General features: G+C 40.7%; 1 protein-coding gene across 2 annotated transcripts in view; it reads right to left on the bottom strand.

Annotated features, from left to right (window-relative positions):
* Positions 1–26,510, bottom strand: part of pcolce2 (procollagen C-endopeptidase enhancer 2) — a 32,682-nt gene extending 6,172 nt beyond the window's left edge. Inside the window, exons 1-6 of one of the 2 annotated variants that reach the window (XM_033031902.1) lie at positions 25,929–26,510; positions 24,582–24,687; positions 13,966–14,221; positions 9,562–9,686; positions 4,740–4,876; positions 805–950 (exon numbers count right to left, since the gene is read on the bottom strand). In XM_033031902.1, coding sequence (XP_032887793.1) covers positions 805–950; positions 4,740–4,876; positions 9,562–9,686; positions 13,966–14,221; positions 24,582–24,687; positions 25,929–26,002 — 844 coding nt within the window. In that variant the 5' untranslated portion in view covers positions 26,003–26,510. Of the gene's footprint in view, positions 1–804; positions 951–4,739; positions 4,877–9,561; positions 9,687–13,965; positions 14,222–24,581; positions 24,688–25,695; positions 25,799–25,928 lie in introns of those variants that run through there. The other variant, XM_033031903.1, reaches the window with a different exon arrangement.
* Positions 26,511–26,955: the final 445 nt, after the last annotated feature.

Raw genomic sequence — 26,955 nt, 5'->3', positions numbered from 1 at the left:
TAAAATTCTTAAAGGGTTGGACAGGCTAGATTTTCTATGTTTCTAGACGAAGTAAAACCCAGATTTATATTTAGTAAAAGTGAGAGGGTTGAATTGCAAATGTTATGTTTGTACGGATTTCTTATTAATGAGGGAAACATTTAGAAAATCTTTAAGGAAATGACAAGCAATGTATATTGAGAATCAGCTGTTGTGAGCAACCTGTTTTCGAGATGACTGTCTTTATTAGAGAGGGAAGATCCATTAATGTTAACTCCAGAAGGGATTATGATTTATTTAGATACTATTTAGAAGGCTTTTAGATAGACACATGATTAAGTATTCATAAGTTCTCAGAATAAGTTCATAAGTTCTAAGTTCTAGCAGCAAAATCAAGTTTACTCCGCCATTCAATCATGGCTAATCAATTTTTCCCTCTCAACCCCATTCTCCTGCCTTCTCCCCATAACCCCCTGACACCCTTACTAATCAATAGAGGGATATGGATCACAAGGGGATGGAAAATGAATGAAGAGAATCGAGAGATACGGATCATGTGCTGGAAGAGGAATTTAGTTTAACTTGGTATCATGTTTTGTACAGAATGGTGGGCTGAAGGTCCAGTCCCTGTACTGTACTATGTTTTTTAAGGTGCTGTACGTGCAACCCACAAGTAACATTTAACTGGGTATTATATAGAGGTGGATGAATTTACCAAAGGATTTAAGGGTGAAAGAGCAGAACAGTGTTCCAGAGCTCAGTGAAAAGCAGTTAGATATATTTAAACACTTTTTGTTCTTCAATATTACCATTCCCTAAACTTACTTGTTACGGGAGGTACTGTGACTGGTGCTGCTGTGCTGACAAACTTCTTTGATCTGAATTTGTAGTGAGCCAGAAACCCATCCGCCGTGACACTCAGGTCCGAGAGGAATTGCACAACTATTTCATTCTCTTGTGACAGAACTGGCCTGCAAACACCAACACAAACACAACACAAACAAGATCACAGCAAATTGAAGTGGGCATGAACAGAGCCATTCGCGTACCATAATAATGAATACATTTTAGAAGGAGATGACAACTATGATGCTGCATAATTAGATAAAAATGGCAGAAATTTGGCAAAACAGTATTATGAAATAGTGGGATGCAGGTTAGAAGTACAGCTGTATTTATTTTCCCTATCACAAACATGCTGATGTGGAGAGTCACCTGAGAGACAGGGGATACTGGGCTGTTCCTACTTGCCTTCTAGCCTCAGCACTCACCCTCACAGTGGCACCAAATGCAAGCCCAGGGAGACTAGCCGTGGGGGACAGGTGGTGCAAAATGAAAAATCGTAACAGCTATAATTATCTATGGAACATAATGGTCCTCATTTCAACATGCAATTTGTTTTGTAAATTGCTTTTGTCAGAAGCTGTAATGTTCCTGTATTTTAAGAACTTATATTCAGCATCTCATCTTTCACAATCATTTTCCAAATAAAGGGACACCAGACTGGTTTGTTGCCAGTTAAGTGGAACTAATGATATAAAGGCAATGCATATAAATAGCACGGTAATGAGGTGGATGGTTAACATGAACCAGGGAATTCTAAAACAGTAAAAAACATACTCTTCACCACCCACTGAGTGAAGGGACTTCATTTCTATCTCTAAACTCTGATGTTTCATTCCCAAGTCAAGGCAATAAATACATAATTGGCTCAGGGGTTTCTGGCATTTCTTGTTTTATGATTGTCGATACATCTACCACAATGACTCGTGATGTATAATACTATTATGTTTTTTTCCCAAAGAACGAGGAGTTGACTTTTAATTTTGACTACCGTTACATTTGTGCTTGGCTTCCCTGATATTCCTGGCATGAACCTCAAGGAAACCTGTGGGTAGCACAGCTGGTACAGCTGTTAGCGCACAGCTCCATGACACAGGTTCAATCCTGCGCTGTCTCTTTCAGTGCTTTGGTACTAAAACAGTGATAGCATGATGTATCCATAAGTGGCAATGAGCCACTGTTGAAGGGGCACTGACATTCCCCACACACTTGTACTTGGTGCTATCATTGTTCTTTAAGTAAATACTAAGCAAATGGAAAATAATACGTAGTAGCTGTTTGCAAAATTCAGGACAAAGGACAACATCAGGGAGAACAAATTTCTCATAAGAAGTTTGCATGCTCTCCTTGTGACGAGACAGGTTTCCTCTAGGTGTTCTAGTTTACTCCTACACTCCAAGGTTGTGTGAGTTATCAGGTTAATTAACCACTGTAAGTCGCCCATAATGTACAGGTGAGTGTAGAATCTAGGGAGATTACATTTAGCGATTTAATAAAATTATTAATTAATTGTAGGATTAGATTAAATGGATACTCATTGGTTGGCATGGATTCAGCTAGTTTCCATCTATGATTAAATTGCAGTCCCTACACAGCAAATCAAGTAAGAATTGTTGCATCTAAAATCTTCAACTGGATACTTTTGGTTTTTCAACTATACACTAATCTGTATGAATGCATGATCCAAATATAATCATTCAAAAAAAGACACAAAGTGCTGGAGTAACTCGACGTGTCAGCAGCATTTCAGGACAGCATGGATAGGTGCCGTTTCGGGTCAGCACCCTTCTTCAGACTGATTGTGGCAGTGAGAGATGGGGGGGGGGGGGGGTGGGGGGGGTTACTCCAGCACTTTATTTTTTTTGTGGTCCAATATCTGCAGATACTTGTTAATATTACAACCATTCACTCTTTCTCTGTTTTTTACTGCACTTGCTAAATTGACAGCTCTCTAATATTTCATACAGCAAAGTTGAAGTAATTTTCCAACATCTGAACTACCTCTCCAAATGAGATTTCCACTGCTTTATGTAAAGTTACAGTGCATCGACAATACCCGTTGGAGCCAATTTCCATAAGTAATATTGTTCTTTGCATTCTCTCACAGTAGCATTCAATGCTTGTCTGTTCTTAACACTTGCAGCACAAGATTATTATTGATGTTGATGGACATTTCCAGCTTCTCATACACTGACCTTGCTATCCAATCCCACTGTCAGTGAAGCCTGATTATGTATGACCTGCCATATTCTGTCACTTGATTCCAGTGTCTCAGTACTCAAACCTCCTGTTCAGTTCCCACTTCTACTTGCACATTGTTTCACTAACACAACCGTTCTTACTTTTAACAGCTTCAGAAACGAGTTGGAGCAATTGGAGCTCTCCCCTTCACCCTTTGCTATGACTAGCAAAACCCACATAAAACGCACTTTACTCAGGTTGCAGTTGGATGATTGAACATTCATGCCCCATTTACTGCCTGCATGGGAAGTCCACAAGCCAAAAGCTCAGCTTTAAAAGTTTGGAATCAAAGTTACTTTCCTGATTATTTTCCCATTTTACTTTAAACTTTACGATCACCATATTGTTAATGTTTTCCTATACCGTTGAAGTTCCTATAAGTTCCATTTATAGTGATTGCTACAGAATCTAGGAATTTGGAATAAGTGTGTTTATTCTACATAAAACAGCATGGAACTCCCAACAGGCAATGTCTACATCAAAACATGCAATTATGTCATTGTCATCTGATCACATAATGGATATCCATAATAGATACAAATAAACCACAGCCATGTTTGATTTTCTTCACCTATCCAGAGTAATTATTAGACCATAAGATCATAAGGCATCGGAGCAGAATTAGGCAATTTGGCCCATTAAGTCTGCTCCCCCATTCAATCATGCCTGATCTATTTTTCCCTCTTGACCCCATTCTCCTGCCTTCTCCCTGTCACTTTAGACACCCTATTCTGGTGCTTTTATTTAAAAAACAAATATAATTATAACTTTAGCAGCAAGATACAAGTTTTTTATTACACACCAGAGTGATGACTGATAGCTTGGGCTGTACAGTCAGAGTTTAGACAGCAGGAAAACAAACAGCAGTGATGATTTTCTACTCAACAGCTGGATCATCAGAGGGCTTGTCAGTGTAATTCTGAATAAGAAGAGTTCCCTCACTGACAAAGTATGTTTTGATCATTAAAATGGTGGGGCGGGGTATGTCGTGGAGGAGAGAAATCAAGAGATGATTCACCACAAGGAGAACGGCAAAGAAAACCAGAGTCTGAAGAAGGGTTCCAAACCGAAACGTCACCTATTCCTTTCTCCAGAGATGCTACCTGACCCGCTGAGTTACTCCAGCTTTTTGTATTTCCCTTCGGTACCTACTTTTGTACATACTCTTGTTTTGTCTATCTCTTATAGGGTAACCTCCCCTTGTCTGTACACCTCATATACCTCAAACATGTCCCATCTAAATCTCCACTGCAAAAGAACAGACCTGGGTTCCCCAGTCTCCACTCATAAACTGAAATGCTCCATCCCAGAAAACTTCCTGGTGAATCTCCTCCACGCCCTCTCTAGTACCAGCACATCCTTCCTATAGGATGCTCGAAAGTGCTAGCTCGATTGTATTCATGTATTGTCTTTCCGCTGACTAGTTGGTACAAAAGCTTTTCACTGTACCTCGGTACAAATGACAATCAACTAAACTAACTAACTTAACTAAGTACAGGTACTACTAAAAAGCATTAGTTAGGGACCATTCCTATATCTTGGCTCGATCCCCAGTTTGCCGGCCCTAATAGATCCTATTCTTTCTGTACAGCCCAGACAAAGAATAGTAACTCCTAGAAATGAATTGAAGGAAGAATAAAAATAACAATTTAAAAAATATTATCAAGATCACTTACGCTGGAGGGCTGTCTCCACAGAACTTGCCAATTCGTTTGGCATCATTGTTCTCACCACCGTTATATATAGAAACATAATCGTATCGACAGTAGTTGTCTCTTTCGACATCAAACTTCTCGAATTTTAACTCAATAATCTGTTGAAGAGGGAAACTAAGATGCACTAGTTGTTGGATAGAGACATTGCTTCAGATAAAGTCAATAGCTAGTTATTGTTCTCCAAAGATTACAGCTTTTGAACTTCCCATGTGAATAACATGCTTGCCCCATGGAATGTCTCATCAGGCCGTACCCAGTACAAATCCCTCCATGCCCCTGCTTCTCCCCAGTGCTGTAAACTCAGTTTAAGTTTGGACGATCTACATTCCTCCAATTGTAGCTCTATTAGAACACTTGATTATAATCATTCCATTATTGTGACCATGCCTTTCACTTTAGAATAAAAGTTTTCAAAAAGGTTTTATTCCTTCTTTCTTCCACTTTCCCTCTTTCCTTCTCTATGACCCTCCTTATCTTTGGACAAAAAAAATAATGATTTACCCTGATGTTTTCAAATTCTAATCAGATTTTGTTTGATGATATAATTGGTCCAAGCCAATGGCATTTTATAAATACAAGTAGTTAGTGTTAATCAAAATACAGGAAAGTCATTAATATACAAAAATGCAGAGCATAATCAACTCTACTGTAGCATATAATCAATAAAATTATTTTTTTAATGAATGCATAATGAACAGTGAACTAGATCATGTAATCCTCCAGGCTGTGCATGAAAGTATTTTAAAAGAGTAAAACTTGAAACGTATATCTGTTCTTTGGCATTCTGCATTGATCTCTTTAAGTGCCATCAAATAGAGTCATTTATATCAGTATCGGTCTGGATCAGATATTCATAAATTAGTCAATGTGTATAGTCCTAACTAGCACAATTTCACAGAATTTGCAGATTCCGCAAACTGTAGCCTCTGCTGCCATTTGGCTTGGACCATCATTGGTGAGTTCTGCTCAGCCAATAATACACTTTTTGTATTTCTTCTCTGCTCCAGTTGCCAGACAGGTAAAGTGGAAACATAGCATAGTGAAAACATGGCACAGGGATAGCATCCCTGTCGTGGATGAGGGAGGAGCACTCAGAGGGTACAGGCGGCATTAGGGCTAAGGGAGAAGCATGCAGAGGGAAGAGACAGTGTCTGGGATGAAGGAGGAGATGCAGAAGATAGTGATAGTGTCGGACGAGGGAGGAGAGACAGAGGTTAGACACAGTGGTGGGGGCGAGGGAACAGATGCAGAGGGTAGAGACGGTGTCAGTGATGAGGGAGGAGATATAAAGGGGGGAGACAGTGGTGGGTGTGAGGAAGGAGTATGCAGAGGGTAGAGGCAGGGGTGAGGTTGAGGGAAGAGCATGTAATGGGATCAGTATATGTGTGCCCAGATTGGAGGGCAGCTACTGCGAGGCATTGGGGGAAATGACAAGTATGGTTTGAGGGGATCAAACCAAACAGTAGAGGGCAGTCAGGTCTGTGATTCTAGTTTCCGAGGCAGGATCGGGTTGTTGAAGCCCACATTCACCTAACCCAGGTATAATATGATGAGGTATCATCAATCCTTGGGCTATTTGTACCCAGTACCAAATATTCTCACCCAAGTCCTCCCTTAAGAATGATAACTAATGACAGAGGAGGCGGGAAGCCAGAAGACTTCAAGGTTCAAGGCACCTATACTGGAAATATAAAAAAGTGTTTATGCAGCTCAAGGTGTTTTGTCCCCGCGGAAGTGAAAGCCCACTGACCTGCAAATTACCACTACTAAAGAAACATCAATATTACTTTTCCGCAAAAAAACAATTTTGCCTGCCTTGTACACAGGCTAGCCACAAATTTTTTTTTGAAGTTAAGTGGAGCCTTGGCAATGTGGCGGCTGCCAGGAATACAGGAATCAATGTGTATATTGCTTGGTCACAAACAAGCTGCACAAGCAGTGACTGAATTCTTTCTTGCAGAAATAGATGGGATTGTTGACAGGAGCATGTATGGTAACAGGAAGGTAATCAATGACTCTTTATAATTTAGTGAATGCTCCCCCTTTGTAGAACTTCAGTGCCCTGCCATGCTGGTGATGAGGGTCCATGGGGAAGTTGATGTACTGGCTAGCTCCAGGAATAGCTTGGCTGGTGAATGTGTGCACAGCAGACTGGTCAATCATAGAACCATGCAACACAGAAGGAAGTCGTTTAATTCAACCAGCCTCTGCCAACCTTTTGACAAAGCTATCTAATTAGTCCTTTTCCCCTACTTTGTTCCTATTTTTTATTCCTTTTCCAAGAATATATGCAATTTATTTTTAAGAGTTATTCTTGGATATACTTTCATCTGCACTTTAGGGAGTGCATCCAGTTGATTGTGAATCACAGTGCTAAAGCTTGTCCATATTTTGCCAGCCTCAGCCAGTTAACTTATTTACAGCAGAGGAAGGTTCAGCTGAAGTGACATTATCAGTGGTTTTCCAATAGAAGGGCATGCTCTGCAAGTCGTGGTACAACATCATTAAGTCTGAAGAAGGGTCTCGAAACGTCACCTACTACTTTTCTCCAGGGATGCTGCCTGACCCTCTGAGTTACTCCAGCATTTTGGTCTATCTTCAGTGTAAACCAGCATCTGCAGTTCCTTCCTACACATCATTAAGTAGGATTGCTTGGGCTTGATTAGCACAATGCCTTATGTCTCCTCCACACCCTTGCTTCCTCATCTTCATTCTCATACGAGTTACAAGGGTAGAGAGATATTCCCCCAGAAAATATCTCCTGTGTAGAATGGGTGGGGGGCAAAAATAGCAGGCCCAATGCAGGTCAACAAGCACAAGATGAAATAATCAAATGGAGGTCAATTCACTGGATGTTTTCAAGAGAGAGTTAGATTTAGATCTTGGGGCTGAAGGAATCAAGGGATAAGGGGAAAAAGAAGGAACGTGGTATTGATTTTAGATGATCAACCATGATCATATTGAATGGCAGTGCTGGCTTGAAGGGCCTATTCCTGCACATCTTTTTTTTATGTTTCTATATTTCTAAATCAAACAAAGGCTTCAGAGTTGTTGTTACATTCCTTAAATTCACTTTCACTTCCATCTGAGGTGGGAAACTTTCTTGTAAGGAAGAACTATGCTTGACGTTTACAACCATGAATATCCATTGTGACTAAGGACTCATTCCAGCTCAGCCTGCAAAGGTGTCAAATCAAGGAACAAGTCGTTGGCTTAAGGCTGCAACAAACTGTTGATGTTCACACATCACCTTGAAGGAGCAGCACCTCATATTTCGCTTGGGCAGTTTGCACCCCAGCGGTATGAACATCAACTTCTCTAATTTCAGGTAGTCCTTACTTTCACCTCCTTTCTGTGATAAACATCCAGTTTAAGCAAAGCAAGAATTTCATTGTCCTATACAGGGACACATGACAATAAACTCATTTGAACTTGAACTTGAACTTGTATGACTCTATGATATTTAGCACAATGAGATGCAAAATATATCACCCTCTTCTCTCCCAAATAATATGCACCACATGCAATTTCTGGAGAGCTCCATCGTCTCTGTGTAAAATGTCTTCTATTACTAACAATTGCCGTCCTGCAGCCTTTCTACATACTAGTAACATTATATTTGTGAGAGTTTTGTGCATCAAGAACATGTAGTGCAGAATTGGACTGAAGCATTACAGCAAAATACAGATGAGAGGCACATCCATCATTCTGGATATAAACCATGGTATTAGAAGGAAGTCAGTGTCAAACCACAAAACAGTGTGGATGGCCGTTGGCTCGCTAGAAGCGCATCCGCCCTTTGTCAGGATTTTGGTCCTGCTGGGGGTCCACAGCCCCCTCCTCACCTGGCAAACCAGGTGGGGAGACGGTTTAGTCGCCGACTATCCGACCATGGAGCAGGTAGCACGGGATTACATGGTACCCGTGGCAGGGGGAACTCTCCCCGACCCGAGGAGAGGGCTTTTTTTGCACTAGTAATGTGTTCATAAATAATTTAATTTTTGTTTATTATATATTATCTATATGCATTGTGTTTACAGGCTTGTTATGCTGCTGCGAATAAGTATTTCATTTTTCTGTTGTGGGCACATATGATAATTAAACACTCTTGACTATTGTAATAAGATTGGGTGCAATGGCATCTTGGCTTCGAAGACCTGGACATCTAAGCAGATATTTCAAGATACCATCAAAGCTATCCTGGCAAAATCCTCCTAATTCACCAGAAGAATAAATAAATCAATGTCAATGAGTTGGATGATCAGCCATGATCATATTGAATGGCGGTGCAGGATCGAAGGGCCGAATGGCCTACTCCTGCACCTATTTTCTATGTTTCTATGTCAGTATCCACACTCAGGCCAACATTCTCAGTTTCTGCACTGGGCTTGCCATTTCACTCATATGCCTGATACTCCTGAAACATACACTCTATTTTAAGTCGTGTCCCAGGAAGCAGACGTGGGCAGAGAAGATGATTCAAGGATGTGTCAGAGCCTCTTTGAAACATGCAATATCCTCTTTGACTGCTATTCCATGATGGTTCAATATTGAAAAGAAGCATTTGGAATGGTATTGTGAGCCTTGAATACTGATTCATTAGAAGCACACAGAAGCCACGGGTAAGTGATGGAAGGACCTGATAAACAATCCACCCTCTCCATTATGGAATTCCCACATTGGCCTCATTAGCCACCTCAAAACTCACAAAACCAGAGTGGAAGCAAGTTCACAATGAGGGATGCCCAAGGTGGCAGTGAAGCTGAATACTGGTTAGCGATACCTGATGTTTGGGCGCCACAATGTGCCACGAGCAGGAGACTCCCGCTGGGTAGTCATAATCTGGCCAGTTGGGTGTTTGGAAGGAGCCAGGTGATTTTTCCAGACGACCACCACAAAACTGATCATCTGTGGAGATGAATACAACTCTAATTATCAGTTTGGCAGCAAGCATTTAAAGTGAAATATACATATATAAAACTAAGATACAGCAGATAGTGGAAATCTGAAATAAAACAGACAATGTTATGAGTACTCAGCTGGTCAAACAGCACCTGTGGGGGTGAGAGAAACATGAACTTCCATTATGAAAATTTATTGACTTGAACTGTGAGTTCAGTTTCTCTCTCCTTAGATTCTGACAGACCTGTTGAGTATTTCCATCATTTTCTATTATATTTGTAGCATTCATGTGTTGTAATAAGATTGGGTGCAATGTTTGCTACCAAAGTGGTAGCATTCTTAGAAATCATGGACGCATTGGTGATCATTTTCCAATGTCCTATCGATTCAGGATCAGTTCCTGTGGATTGGCGGGTAGCTAATGTTATCCCACTTTTTAAGAAAGGCGGAAGAGAGAAAACAGGGAATTATAGACCAGTTAGCCTGTCATCCGAGGTGGGGAAGATGCTGGAGTCAATTATAAAAGATGAAATAGAGACACATTTGGATAGCAGTAGCAGGATCGGTCCGAGTCAGCATGGATTTACGAAGGGGAAATCATGCTTGACTAATCTTCTGGAATTTTTTGAGGATGTAACTAGGAAAATGGACAAGGGAGAGCCAGTGGATGTAGTGTACCTGGACTTTCAGAAAGCCTTTGATAAGGTCCCACATAGGAGATTAGTGGGCAAAATTAGGGCACATAGTATTGGGGGTAGAGTGCTGACATGGATAGAAAATTAGTTGGCAGACAGGAAACAAAGAGTAGGGATTAACAGGTCCCTTTTAGAATGGCAGGCAGTGACTAGTGGGGCACCGCAAGGCTCGGTGCTGGGACCGCAGCTATTTACAATATATACATAAATGATTTAGATGAAGGGATTACAAGACACATTAGCAAATTTGCAGATGACACAAAGCTGGGTGGCAGTGGAACTGTGAAGAGGATGCTATGAGAATGTAGAGTGACTTGGACAGGTTTGGTGAGTGGGCAGATGCATAGCAGATGCAGTTTCATGTGGATAAATGTGAGGTTATCCACTTTGGTAGCAAAAACAGGAAGGCAGATTATTATCTAAGTGGTGTCAAGTTTGGAAAAGGGGAAGTACAACGGGATCTGGGGGTCCTTATTCATCAGTCAATGAAAGTAAGCATGGAAGTACAGCAGACAGTGAAGAAAGCGAATGGCATGTTGGCCTTCATAACAAGAGGAGTTGATCATAGGAGAAAAAAGGTCCTTCTGCAGTTGTACAGGGCCCTAGTGAGACCACACCTGGTGTATTGTGTGCAGTTTTGGTCTCCAAATTTGAGGAAGAACATTCTTGCTATTGAGGGAGTGCAGCGTAGGTTTACAAGGTTAATTCCCGGGATGGCGGATATGCTGAGAGAATGGAGCGGTTGGGCTTGTATACTCAGGAATTTAGGATGAGAGGAGATCTTATTGATTATAAGACATATAAGATTATTAAGGCTTTGGACACGCTCGAGGCAGGAAACATGTTCCCGATCTTGGGAGAGTCCAGAATCAGGGGCCACAGTTTAAGAATAAGGGGTAAGCCATTTAGAACAGAGATGAGGAAACACTTTTTCACACAGAGAGTTGTGAGCCTGTGGAATTTTCTGCCTCAGTGGGCAGTGGAGGCCGGTTCTCTGGATACTTTCAAGAGAGAGCTAGATAGGGCTCATAAAGATAGCGGAGTCAGGGGATATGGGGAGAAGGCAGGAACGGAATACTGATTGTGGATGATCAGCCATGATCACATTGAATGGCAGTGCTGGTTCGAAAGGCCGAACGGCTGACTCCTGCCCCTATTGTCTATTGTTGTATTAATTTTAAGTTGCAAATAACATGTTGTAACTTTGATTCATATTTTTGCAATTTTGTATGTCTGTAGTCCTTTAAGAGAGAAGTAGAACCAAATAACTGCAGATGCTGGTTTATACCAAAGACAGACACAAAGTGCTGGAGTAACTCAGCAGGTCAGGCAGCATCTCTGGAAAAAAAGGATTGGTGATGTTTTGGGTCAGAACCTTTCTTCAGACACTGTCCTTTCACGATGTGTAGGAAGGAACTGCAGATGCTGGATTATACTGAAGATAGACACAAAAGGACAGTAGATAGACACAAAATGCTGGAGTAACTCAGCGGGTAAGGCAGCATCTCTGGTGAAAAGGAATAGGTGATGTTTTGGGATGGAACCCTTCTTGCTGAAGAAGGGTTCCGATCGGAAACATCACCTATTCTTTTTCACCAGAGATGCTGCCTTACCCGCTGAGTTACTCCAGCATGTTGTGTCTATCTACTGTCCTTTCATATTTGCATGATGGCAGTGGCCACTGAATGAGATGGTTTCATCTGTACAAGACTTCTCCCGGTCACCAGAAAAGCAGCAACTGTTTAAAAGTGAGCTGAAGTCCGTACGTATTTCTTTCCTTTTAAGTCCATCTTATAAAGTCAATTCACTTTTCAGTGAATTCATCTGGCAATCTTATCAGGGTGCTGACAGCTGATATCTGAGAACCTGCTCTGCCAGCAATCCCAATAAAAGTATTACATGTCAATGCCTTAACTTCAGCAACTAAAATCTACGCAGTACACTTCTTAACAGTACTCTCTTCTATGTGCTGCCTACACCTTATAAGTACCGTGTTTTATTTTTGATTTCTAAAATCCTAACATCTGAGACTTAACACCAAAAAAATCTATGCATAGTTATTGTAGCAGATCTATTTAATTTTAAGAAACAGTTCTTAATTACGTATTGTGCCAACTTGAAATTTAAGTCTTGGCATTACTAACTTGTGAATCTAACCTTCACATAAAACTGCTCATAAACTACTTGATTCGATTACATCTCCACTTGCGTGGAGCCTCCTCCAATGTCTCACCTGAATGAACGCTGCGAGTGTTTTTGGAAGTTTAATTGGGTTAAAGGAATTTCACAGGAGCAGTAAGTGTTAGTTTCGTGTTTTCAATTAATGTGCAAGAACTGTAAAGCTTTTGTGTTGCATCTACAAACTGTGGTATTATAAACTGGGAGAATACAAGACCAGTGCAGATCAGGAATGTTCCAGTTTCAATACCAGCTTACCTTGCATGCAGTTATTTCAATGGGACATTAAGAAGTCGATAGGCATGGGCAGCAGGATGGCGCTGGGGTAGAGTTGCTGCCTTGGCGCCAGAGACCCAGGTTCGATCCTGACTACAGGTGCTGTCTTTAGGGTGTTTGTACGTTCACCCCGTAACCGCGTGGGTTTTCTCAGGGTGCTCCGGTTTCGTTGCACACTCCAAAGACGTGCAGGATTGTAGGTTAATTGGTTTTGGTAAAAATTGCTAATTGTCCCTAGTGTGTAGGATAGTTTTGGCTAATGTATGGGGAACTCTGGTTGGCATGGACTCGAAGGGCCTGTTTGCGATTATCATCAGAACAACCATCCGAAGAACTGATCCGTGTCCTAACAGGAGAGCTTACCACCTCTGAAGTGGAATTTTAATTCATTTATGAGGAAGAATGGCACCTCTTATTTGGCTTTTGTAGCTTACAACCAAACGGTGAACACCAAATTCTCCAATTCTAGGTTATTACAAAACCCTCCCCCTCCTGTGTCCCACCTTCACTTGCACCTATTTCTCACCTTCCACTTACATTCCTTCCTCTAGCTTTACTATTCGCCACTTCAATCCTTTTGCCTCATACCTTCTGTATTTTCATCTTTGCCCTTTGTCCATCCCCCCCTCAAACCCCCCTCACCTGTATCGATCTATGGTATTTCCTGCCAAGCTTTGTCCTGCCATTCTCTTTCCTCCACCCTCTCCACAATCAGTCTGAAGTGTACCGACACAAAACATTACCTATTCATGCTCTACACAGAGATGCTGCCTGACCTGCTAAATTACACCAACATATTGTGCCTTCTTTATAAACCAGCATCTGCAGTTCCTTGTATCCACAATAAGAATTCAGTGAAGTATTTGAATAATTGATTTTAACTAATACACTGATTGAAATTACTTCATCAAATAGCATTTTGGATTTTTAATTTCTGAGCTTTAGCTAAAAAGACTCCGCCAAAATGCTCACCAAATGTGTGTTGTGGGCGACTGAAGCTGCGCTGAATCTCACAACCTTTTACCACAAAGGTGAGAATGCCACCATTAGGTGGATTTACATTTGATTTATAGATACTTATGGTTTCATGTTCAGTTAATAAGGCACTTCTGGCAGTAGGAATGAAATGAACTTACTTCTCTGGTTTGGCCGAGTTGCAGAATACATAGCGACAAAACCATTTCCTGCAGTGTTGGCATCGGATACCATCTGGACCAACATTTTGTTGCCAGTTGAGATGATGGCGCCAGGCTTTGATGTACCACAAAATCTGCCCAACCGCTGGCCATTGACATGACCATCGTAAACATCAACGTAATCGTACCGACAGAGTGTGTCACGTTCCAGATCGAGGAACCGGAAATTGAGAGCAACCACCCGACCTTTTGGTACCTGTGCATGATAACATTAAAAGGCAAAATTCAGTGCTTGACACCATTCCTGTAATAAGGTTAAAAGGGACAACTGGTCTGTTTCACCAAAGCACACTAAAGATATAAATGCACAGAGCTACGCTGTGAGCCATACTCACTTACGTAATTTGTATTTAGAAGTTGTAGGAGTTTCTTAATTACTAATGAAGAGGCAAGCAAACAAAATAGAGTTACTTGTACCATTGTACCTCTACCACACACTTGAACCAACTCTAGACCCATTCTTCTGAAGATTTGAATTCAATATTCATGCATGTTTTTTTTAAAAGCATTTATGGATTCTACTTCCATAATTGTTTACACATCCTTTCATATCCCAGTGAACCTCTATGAACAAAATATTCCTCATTACTTTACAATTTTGTCACAATAATACTGACTCGGTAATTTGTGGCAAACTCTCTATTTGTTTTCTTAAAACCCCCAAATTTTAAACAACTCTAATGCGCCGTTTCTCTACTCAAATGAAGCAATCTCAGGTACTTTTGCAAGTGTATAAACTTGAAAATCACCTTTTTAAAGAATAATTTGTGGATCCATTATAAATATTGAGCAGTTACTTAGAGATATAATTAACTTTAATTGTTTTTTAGATTTGAGACGTTTGCTTAATTTGTGAATGTTTATATAATCTGGAAGCAGAGAATAATAAATTGATAAATGACCATCAACGTCATGTAATAATTCAGAGGTTTGCTGAAGGCCAGCACCCATATAGAAAGTCAAGGATGACCAATGAATCTTCCACAACAGTGTAACCCATTAAGGCAAAGAGTTGGGTGCCATTGATTCCTGACAGTATTTCGAGATAGAATTGCTGGGATTCAGCCACTGAAATGGCACTAAGTCAAGGAGCCGTGTGTGTACACAGTGGAAGGCGGCAGTCTAGGGCTTTCCGACAGACATGAGGCAGTTTGCTTCACTGCTGGACTCCAACAACACAGCCCAGACTTGACACAGGACTGACTAGAGACTTTAAGATGTGTTAGGTACAGGGAGTGTGTGGAAATGTGGTGATTGAGGTCAGTGTAGGATTATGCATGATCTTACTGAATAGTTTTGAGAAGCTAACTGGCCAATTCCCGCATGTGGCTCTTATGTTTTTCATCAATACATAAAAGACAAAGGGAGCAGATATGTGATCTTCTCATTTTACTTATAAATCCATGTCTTAAATTATTTTCACAAGGCATTTAGATAAAATTTACGATGGATTAAAAACAGTCTATTGTGGAGTTTGGCCTCAAACCATGCATTAACCATGGGGAATTCATCTGAGTCCTCGCATTGGAATTTCTCTGACCTATAATTAATCATAGGCATAACGGATGCAAACGTGGCAATATTCCAATTTTGAATAATGATTTATTTTGTCCATATCAAATGAGTGTTGTGTTTGAAATCATATCACAGAAACATAGAATCAAAGAAATGTTGGACAAAGTGTGGGTATTTGGTCTATTCGTTATAAACGAGCTAACAAAATGTGTAGGAAAGAACTGCAGATGCTGGTTTATTTCGAAGATAAACACAAAATGCTGGTGTAGCTCAGCGGGCCAGGCAGCAACTCTGAAGAAAAAGAATGGGGGATGTTTCGGGGTCGAAACCCTAGTTAGGATCCGAGCAATGGTGATGAAATGAGATGACTTGCAAAGTGTTTTCATTTAATGAATGACAAAAGATGAGCATGCAGGTGAGCAATTAGGAAAGCTGACAGAATGTTATCATTATTACAAGGGGAATTGAATACAAAAATAATAAGGTTACCCTTCAGTTATATTGGTGAAACTGGAATACTGTACAATTTTGGTCTGCTTATTTGAAGAAAGATGCAAAATCATGTGTTTGCAGTTCAGAGGAGGTTTACAGATACCTCAAATTGATGGGTTGTATTACAAGAATGGGTTGGACAGGCTAGGCTTGTATCCATTGGTATTTAGAAGCTTGCGAAAGGACTTGTTTGAAACACATTAGATCCTGAAAGTCTTGGCAGGAGGAAGGGGGGGGGGTATTTTTTCTTTAGTTTAGTTTAGAGATACAGTGTGGAAACATACACGTGACCCACCCAGACCACGTCAACCAGCGATCGCCATCAAATCAGTCACAAACCTACTAAATAGCAGAGTAAGCTCGAGGGGTCAGTAGCCTACTGCTCATGATTTATATGTTAATGTCTGTATTTCAAAAGATATTGTGGGACAGTTACCTTGCTTTTGTTTAATATTTTAATTTATATACATTTCTAAAAATTAACTTTTAGTTTTTGTTAAATTACGTGTTTTATTGCTTTAAAAGTCAATGGCACCTCTTATAACTGGCTGAGACCTGACTCCAAGCTTGCACGCTGTCAAAGGCTGTCAGGGACATTCTAAGGATGAGGCCTACTCACTGACATCTGGTCATTGGTTTATTGTCAGGTGTACTGTGAAAAGCTTTGCTTGTGGTTATCCATGAGTACAATCAAGCCATTGGAGGTACAAGATGTAGAGCAAAGAGAAAAATACCATAGTGAAGAACATTAGTGTTACAATGTTATAGCGTTGCAGCTACAGAAAAAGCGCAGATTTAAAAAAAGTGCGAGAGCCACAATGAGGTAGGTTGGGAGATTAGGACTATACCCTGAGTTTATAGAAACATAGAAACACATAGAAAAATAGATGCAGGGGTAGGCCATTCGGCCTTTCGAGCCAGCACCAGAATTCAATATGATCATAGCTGATCATCTAAAATCAGTAACCCATTCCTGCTTTTTCCACGCATCCCTTGATTCCTTTAGCCTTAAGACCTAAATCTAACTCTCTCTTGAAATCTTGTAAAACCCTCCTATGAGGAGGGGGGGGGGGGGGGGGGGGGGGGGGGGGATTCAGTAATCTGACAACAGCGGGGAAGATGCTGTTCTGAATCTGGTAGTACATTCTTTCAGGCTTCAGTCTCTTCTGCCTGGTGGGAGAGGGGAGAAGACAGAATAACTGGGATGTAAATGGTCCTTGATAATGGTAGCTTCTTTCCTAAGAACACATCACAATTACTTTGCATTACTTTGCTGTTGCCAAACCAAGTGGTGATGCATCTCCTTTCTACAGTGCATCTTTAGAAGTTGGTAACAGTTGTTGGAGACATGGCAAACTTCTGTCATCTTCTGAGAAAGTAGAGGCGTTGATGTAGCTTTCTTTGCCAAAGCTTCAATATGGTTGTTAACCATATAACCATATAACAATTACAGCACGGAAACAGGCCATCTCGACCCTTCTAGTCCGTGCCGAACACATAATCTCCCCTAGTCCCATATACCTGCGGTTGTTGGAGGGCAAATTGTTGGCAATTTTTACGCCTAGGAATTTGAAGCTTTTGACCAAGTCTACTTTGGCACCATTGATGCTTACTGGGGTGTGTACATAACCTTGTTTCCCAATAACTAGCCCTTCATCTTGCTGACAGTGAGGGAGAGGTTGTTGTCTTGACACCATGTTACTAAGCTCTTTATCGCCTTCCTATACTTCATTTTGTCATTGTTCAAGATCCAGCCCACTACAGTGGTGTCATCTGGAAACTTGCACATGGAGTTAGAACAGAATTTGGGCACAGAATCATGAGGGTATATGGCTTATGGTAAGGGGCTGATAATGCATCCTTGGTGCTGGGGATTATCATGGAGGATGTTTGTCGGGTTTCACTACTGCTTGTAGTCTATTGTCAAGAACCCGAGGATGGCGGTAGAGGGCCAAATAAATAGGATCAGGTAAGCGCAAGTGTGGAAATAAACCAGCACAATCCTCCCAATATTTACAGTTAGCCAATTATCCAATCTATAGAAACCAAAGTCAGAAAGACAAGTATATTAAATATTACTGCTATTCTATATTCTGGACAACAGTGACAACATTTCAAAATTCACTTCATTGGCTGTAATGCATTTCAGGATGTCTCATGACTCCAACCATAAAGGTCTCTTAATTTATCCAAGTAAAGATTACTTGATTACAAGTTAGAACAATGAAAAACAATAAAAAGCTCTCAATGCCATAAGTTGCTGTCAATCCCTTCCCTCAGCTAACTTCCCATACCGTTCTACTCCTTTAAGATGTGGCATTAGACCTACTTCTTTGATTACATTTTTGCAGTGCTTTGCTTGTAGACAAAAAGGCACCAGTCACACACATTTAATAAACATGCGGGTCATGTGGCCAAAAGATGAAATAATGAAGTCAAACATTTTAAAGGTGCTTGTATGCCATATCAGGGTGTTCCATCACAAAAAAAGTACTGTATTCCTGACATCTGCAAAAACATCTCCTTTTATGGCTCATCATGAAACCCATTTTGATAGCACTTGTGTGAATCTCTGAGAGTTGTTAATTTTAAGTGAATTTAGAAATACAAAATACTGTTTGCAACATCATCGTGAGCATACTGGGCATCACATCCAAACATCATTTCAGATGTGTCCTAAAAAGAAAAATACTCAAAAGTACCCAACGCAGAATTTGAAGCAGTATTTCAGTGCACTGTTTTTTGTTGCGTTTCTGGTTCATTAATTTAGTTGGAATGTTATGTTCAAGCATTGGCATTTTCTAACAAGCAGTCTCTTTTGTTTTGTTTTGCAGAGATATATTGTACGGATATCACACAGCCTGGTAGATACCTAAAGTATGTTCTCACCTGCCAGTCCCTGTCCCTCTGCCCTATCCCCATATTCAACAATAGACCTGCCATATGTACCTCTAAGCATCTCCAGTTATGTACATAGGCTTTGGGTTAATAAATAATACAATCTAGAGCCATGCCGATATACTGCAGAAATACTCTATTATGGCTTGTCTTTTACCCATGCCTCCTTTCACTCTGCCTACAATGCTGTCCTACGCAAAGCATGGCTGAAATGACAAACAGTAAACCTTCCTGCACATCATTCTGCAACATCCCCACCACCAGAAGTGGGCCAGAGATCTACATCAATGATTCTCTTGGCAGTGGTTCACATTTCTACTTCATTTGTCATGCTAACCATTAAATTTAGGAAGTTACTTTGTTATCAAAACATTGTTTTCAGACTTGAAATATGTTATATAAGTAATTGTTAAAAATCTATTTGCATTGTCATGTGTAAGCACTTACACTTATGCATTTACAAGCTTTCATACTTAACTCACTGTATGCAACTGCTTAAAAGTGATCATTGTTTTCCTCTGGTAAACACTAAATGCTAGACATGAGATAACTCTGCTCAGGCGATGGATCAACGCACAGATCTTCTGTACATATATAGCTCAGCTAATCAATGTACATGATTCATGAACTCTCACATTAAATAAATGATCTAAAAAGTGTAATCTATTGCTATTTCTCAATAACTATTCCAGTTTCTACAAATGGTTTGAAATAAATCAGAAAAAAAGTCAACATTGTTATTCTGTACATTTCATAACTAATTGTTTTTATTTCTACAAAAATATAATTAACCATGAGATCGGGTAGATTTTGGTTTTGAGCATGATTTTGTTTTGCCCTTGTTATTATTACGCTTCTGTGAAGATCATTACTGAGTTACTTAAGAAACATTGTATGGGCAAGGAACCAAAGGGCTGTGAATGTCCTTGGAAACAAATCTTTAACATGAGTCATTGGTAAAGAAAAAGAACTGGAGACGAACAAGATTGTTTTCTAACTTTTCAGATGGAAATGAATGCTTATTCAAAATGTAATGGTGGAAAGAAAAGGAAAAACATATCAATAAAATACCGGGTCACAGCTTTCCGTTGCTTTAAACTGTTTCCCTTGCCCGTGGAGATCTGCTATGTCTTAATTTGTAGTATTACTGAATCAAATCCCATTTTGGACATTTCAGCACAAAAAAAAACTTATGCTTACATACCAGTACAATACTGAGGGAATTATACATTCTCATTCTGTGAGATTTCAGTTAAAGTCCTGCCTGCTCTCTCAATTAGACTTAAAAGATCCCAAAGCACTATTTTGAAAAAGAGATGGAGAGTTTTCAAAAAGCTGAATACAAATTAGCTGTACATTTCCTGTTGCAGAGAGAGTAAAATATCAATTTAGTATCCAAAGCTTTTGACAATTGATATGGAAATGTGAGAATTTAAATCCCAGCACAACAGATGAGAAATTTAAAATAGTTTAAATAAATTTGGAGTACAAGGCATAATACTGATCATAAAACTTGATATATCATAAAAACCCATCTGGTTCATGAATTTCTTCAGGGAATTAAATCTGTCTTTTCACCCAGTCTGAGCTGTATGTGTAGGAAAGAACTGCAGATGCTGGTTTAGATCGAAGGTAGACACAAAATGCTGGAGTAACTCAGCTGGACAGGCAGCATCTCTGGAGAGAGGAATGGGTGACGTTTCGGGTCGAGACCCTTCTTCAGACCGATGTCAGGGGAGTGGGCGGAACAGAGATAAAATGTAGTCGGAGAACTGGGAAGGGGGAGGGGATGGAGAGAGGGAGAGGATTTCCCTCTCCATCCCCTCCCCCATCCCAGTTTGTCCACCAGTCTTAATGTCTCCGACTACATTCTATCTATGTCCTGCCCACTCCCCTGACGTCAGTCTGAAGAAGGGTCTCAACCTGAAAGGTCACCCATTCCTTCTCTCCAGAGAAGCTGCCTGTCCCGCTGCGTTACTCCAACATTTTGTGTCTACCCGAGCTGTTTGTAATTCCTTTCAGGGACAGATAAGGGTGGGACAATGTCCACATTCCATGAATACAAGAAAAAAAGTTACAACAGAACAGCACTTCAAAAAAGGCACTACCTTGCTGTGAAATACTTCAGGACAACTTCTGGTTGTGAAAAAAACATTGAAGTCCTTCTCTCTGTAAATATGCATTATTGGTGGTCATTCTGTAGATTGGTATCCTGGCTGAAAAGATTACCAGGTTGGACGAAAGTTGCAAATACGGACAATGCTTAATTATTTACAATCAATGTATTAACGTAGCAATGTATTAATGTAGCTTTCACACCCAAACACAATGCTTATACTGTTGCTGTATTCAATCTATAGTGTATTTCCAGCAGTTTCTGATTTGTACCATACAGAGGCAATGAAGTGCATGTTGAATTTAAAGTACCCCTCAATTTATACAGTGAAAAAAAATGTGAGTATCAAATGTACATCCCGGCATGTACATGATGCTGCTGAAGTTCTGACAGTGAGTCACTGAACTAACCTCGGAGTACTGGTTCCTTTCTACTGTGCTTTTCTACCACATGTCCTGACAGAATTTATATTTTTTGGTGCCTCTAATCTTTGCTCTTAGAATTTGTAAGAAATGGTATAGAATTTGAAAGCAGCAAAGGCTTATAAAAACCTTGAAAACCCCAGGAGAACAAACACCATCTATGGAGAAACAGAAGTCAGTCAGTCAATGATTCAGGGTTAAGGTTTGTTCCCTGGGACTGGAATTTGTACCTTCCACCAGCTGCTTCTTATCAGACATTTCCTTCAAGAGTGAATGCACAGATCCCAATCTTTCCAAGGCAAAAAATGCCTTGCAATAAGGGGAATACTGAGGGGTCATTATTTTAGTACTCATTCGACTGTCAGGGTGGCAGTGAAGAGAAGCCTGCTTGTCATTTGCTGATGAAGAGAAAGTTAGTGGGCAAGTTACCCCAGGCCACTTTTGCATACCTCCTAGCTGATCAAAAGCGGCTTTGGCAGGGAAGAGGAACCAGGCCTCCTGCTCACTCTTTTGCCTTGGAATGGTACATGGTGTGGAAGAACCTATAGAGGGGGAGAAAATTAAATGGTTTAAAAATAGAGTGGATGGAAAATAAAAGCTAATGAACGTACATGCAGTGCTCAGTTTTCAGGCTATGCCACTTAGCTGCTGTTGACAGAACAAGGAGGAGGATGACTCAAGGTGCCTTTTTTCTATTGAGTTAACAGTCTTCCAATTACAACATCTTGAAACAGTTGGGTGTGTTGAACCGTTTTCAAGAGCTGCTTTTTTTTTCGTCTGACCAACAAGTCAGTGGTGACCAACAGACAGTGGACTTGGCAATCAGATTCTACTGTTACTCACCTATAGTTAAAGGCTGTGTGACTTCAGGTCTGGTCAGCCCAATAAGTTTACCTATAGCTAGTTAGAAAACAGCTGGGAATTGTCACATATTCTTCCTCATCAGTCTAAAATCATCATATATTTGTAGGCAAATTGAGTGAAATTGGATTATATTCACGGTAAAGGGCCTGTCCCACGAGCATGCGACTGCATGCGGCGAGCGCGACCTAATGTGGTCACTTGAGCCGTACGGCCTCGCGGGGCCGGTCCCACTTCGATCGCCGGAGCCGTATGGAGTTGTGCGGAGCTGGTCCCGACATCGCGCGGGGCTCAGAAAAACTGACACTGTCCAAAAATTCCGCGTGGCAATGGCCTGCTGGTCCGCAGTCGCATTGAGGCCATACGCACCGCCTCGACGGGCGTACGCAGCGTCTCGACGCCGTACGCAGCGTCTCGACGGCGTACGCAGCGTCTTGACGCCGTACGTCACGCACGAACTTCCCGCGGACTTTGCTCGAACTTCACGTCAACTCGTACGGGATCACTCGACCTCCGCGCACGGCCCCCGCTTCCGGTCTGGTCGCGCTTGCCGCATGCAGTCGCATGCTCGTGGGACAGGCCTTTAAGGGTTCCACCCATTCTCAGAATAACCTATTGCAGTCAAACAGAAGTGTTTAAAAGGGATGCCAAAAGGATTTTGATAGTCAAGAATGATTGAGAGAATAAATGGTGAATGATATTTTCTCCTGTTTGGTGAGTCAGCCACAGGGTTGCAATATCTGAACAAGGACAAGGGAAACTTAGAATATTTTCACCTACAGGACAATTGTATCCTTTCGCACAAATGGAGATTGTGCTAGAGATTATTAACACCATCTGAAAATGTATTTATTGAAGGATGCACAAAATAGGAGTCATGGTATAGTCAGTTCCACTTTAGTCTGGAACACCCAGAGGATAAATGGCTTCCTATTTCGCTATTATTTATATGATTCTGTTTCCATTCCATACCTTAAACGTGGGAAACGCTTTAACTAAATAACAGCTTCACAGCTCGTCAACGGGTGGAACGACTGTCACGAATTATTATTTATATTATTTACTATAAAATATTTAATGTTTTAACTAATCTTCTCACATTCATCGCGTGACTTTTGCCAAACGTGTTCTTTTTAAATGGTTAAATACATTGCGACTTAAAAAAAATAAAGTTATGCTCGTTTTAATAAAATCGAATTCATACCGTAGGTATGTTACAAAGCCAACCTGAAGCGTCGCTGAAAATCTGTCCCAGCCCGTGTGCGCGATTTTGGCGCCGTTTGGAGAGGGGTGGGTTTAAAACGCGATTTTCCCTAGGCTGTTCAAATCGAGGATGTTCATCCTAGTTAATTATTAACGAAAAATCGCTGGAAGATTCCGTCGCTTTAGCTATTATTACTTTTAAGGGCTTTATCTAATTGTTATAGTAGTTTAAAAATTAACCCCTAAACCCGCGACCGCCGGCAACCGGCCGGATCTCATACAGGGGAAAACAGAAGGCAGGCTGCTTATTTTTACATTAAAAAGGGCTTCTTAAGATCCCTTTATACAAAGTTTAATGTTGCGAGTAGCTAATTTGGGCCCCATTATATCCCGCAGTATTTTTCTGGGCATTTGAGGGCACAAATCTACCGCAATGTGAACGTTCTAAACCAGCGCGTTCACAGAATCCCACTAGAAAGCTGATTTAAATGGACTTTAATTTACAGCAATTGAACACTAAATTCCTTCCATTTGGCCTATAAATTAATGTAAATGAGATTTAAAAATCATGTTTTATTGTGAATTATTTGTGAATATTATTTGGACACTTAGGCTATTTAAAAATGTTAATCATTTATTAAGAAATGGATAGATGTTTAGATCTAGTAATTGAAGTTTGAAATTAGCTACAATTGGGTAACTAACTAATTATATGCTTTAATTTCAGGTCATCCAAGTAAGATTATTTTATATTTGTTTCAGAATGCTTCAATCTATGATAACTGAAAATTTCATTCAGTTCTCTTAATTTTTAAGAAGGTTATGGGCTTTTGACTGTCCACGATCACAGCTTTTTTGTTATGTCCATAGAAAATCAATAAGGAACAAGATGCTAATTTCCGAGTATGAAAATGGCCATAACTTTTTAAATACTTGAGATATGAAAGTGAATTAGGTGTCAAATTAAACTTATTTTTATGCTTTATCTGATGGGATAAATTGCAGACTTGATTTTTTAAATCTCAAAATGTTGTAACATTGCTACATACCGTGATTTTCCATGAGCATTTGCTGTTGGGCGGGTAGAGTCCAGGGAATCCGTCACTTCCAATGAAACCTGACACTCCGCTTTGAATTCCTCCACATTTAAAGTTCCTGGAAATGGCAACAAGACAGGCAGCAGATTTACAAATCGCACGCTTCACCAGCGCCACACGGAAGCACGCAAATAGCCCCATCTATTGCCATCTGAACGTAACGCATTCCTTTCAAATTCCGAACACGGTTACTTTCAACAAAAAATGTCAACTTAGTAAACCGGTTCATGCTCCCGTTAAAATGGTGGACAAAGGGATATAAAATAGATAGTTAAGCAATCACTGTATTAATCCTTAAAATAGATTTTCTGCATTACAGTTACTGATCTAACTGAGAGTTTAATTTCATTAACCAGTTGGTTCTCAATATTTGAAACCTAAATTTAAATTAATCCCCAAACTCTCTGGAATCCATTTGTGTAAGGACGGTGATTATTGATCCAAATATGCATGAGAAAGATATTACTGGGTCTCTGTATTTGCCAGCAGCATGAATAGCAACTCCCGGTTTGATCCGCTTCCTTCGTGCACTATCAAGATTGACCGCAGCCAATTTTGTGGCATAATTACAACGTTATTCTCCAAAGTTATCTGCTACCGATTAGCAGCGAATCCTTGCCTGATAAAATACTGTTGACCCATGATACAAAAGCATGAAAAACACACTGGGCACATCAAGTCTACATATCCACTGTCGCTTTATGCATCGTTTCAAAGTTGTTACTAAATGACATATTTTAAACATTCATTCTCCTTTGACGTAATCCGCGCTCAAATATTGAAAATCTGACCATGATTTACACATATTAAAACGTTTCTTTAGCTCTCACAGGGGTTTTCTAAACCTCTATCCGAAACGTCACCTATTCTTTTTCTCCAGAGATGCCGCCTGACCCGCTGAGTTACTCCACCTTATTGTGTCTATCTTCTTTTCTAAACCTTTGTTCTTTTTATGATCGTCGACCTCTACCAAGAACAGGCCGCGGAGACACGATGTCAACCTCTTTTTAAGGAAGACGGACTGTAAACGCAGCTCTGTCCGTGTGGGAGTAGTGGCGTTGGTTACCTGCAGCACATCGCTTCCCAGTATGTTTAACAGTCGCCAGGTTTATTGAGTGCAAGGGCCATCTATTAACTCCGACACCGCTGGATGACAGGATACACCTTTTTCGGGAACGTAACCCTAGTTGATAAGAACAATCGCCGGCGTCTTTCCAACGCTGCATGCAGACACCACGGGCAGAAGCAATGTTCGAGAGCGGATGAAAGTTGAGCAACTTTTACACAGTTTTGATTTACCTTTTTCCAAGGGGCAGCTGGCATGAGACCAGACTCGCGAACGAAAGGCAGAGCAGGTAAGCCGCGAGTTGCATGGTTCTCGACGTGGAGCAGGTCAGGAGGGAGAGTTCGGGACGCAGTCAGACTTGGTCTGGGTCGTCTCCGGTGCCGCCCTCTGCGATTCCCTGTAGGAAGGCAGCTGATGTCTGCACATGAATATCGCGTTTTGACTTCGGGGGAGGAGGCAACCGTCTTCGCAAGCCAGCCGCCTTCTCAAAAAACTGCTTTTGATTAAGGTTTAAAAAATAAAGAGCGGGATTAAACTTTATTTATGTGTATTTTTAAAGAAAGAAAAGCGTGTCCAGATTAAACGTCCGAGTAAAACAAGATGTGCCAATCCCTCTGATTCACAGTGCAACGATGAACAGCTCGTTCAGCGGCAGAGGATGACCGAGTCAGTGACTTTTATACAGGAGGCTGACATTAGGGATGCGAATTGCAGTGTTTTTCCGTCAACATTTGGAGACATCCGTTTGCAGACTTCGGGGAACCAACTTTGGCTCAACCCCAAACTCAGGAGGGTCGGGAACAGAGACACCTGTTGGCTTCAATTCCGACCCTTCTTGTGAGAAGAAATTCGTTGAGAACCTTAACTCTATTGACGCCAGCAGTACATCCTGCATTGGGACTGAACTGCAGAGCAGAAAGTAAGTAGTAAGATCATGCAAAAAAACACACAGGTTTCCTTTGGCCTTGATACTTTTTTTTATTGACTACGTCCCATTACACTGATACTCCGTTTAAATCACTCCACACAATTTAAAAGGACCCAAAGTGCTGGAGTAACTCGGCGGGTCAGGCTGATCTCTGGAGAACACGGATAGGTGATGTTTCGGGTCGGGACACTTCTTCAGCCAACACACAGGGTATTGGTAATAATAATAATACATTTTATTTGTGGGCGCCTTTCAAAAGTCTCAAGGACACCTTACAGAAATTAACAAGAGTAAAAAAACATATAATCGGAATAAAATAAATAATAAAGACA

Source organism: Amblyraja radiata, chromosome 13 (genome assembly GCF_010909765.2).
Source record: "Amblyraja radiata isolate CabotCenter1 chromosome 13, sAmbRad1.1.pri, whole genome shotgun sequence".
In the NCBI taxonomy this organism is placed as follows: domain Eukaryota; kingdom Metazoa; phylum Chordata; class Chondrichthyes; order Rajiformes; family Rajidae; genus Amblyraja; species Amblyraja radiata.
Note: the sequence above shows the minus strand (reverse complement) of the source record. Positions and strands in the feature narration are given on the sequence as shown.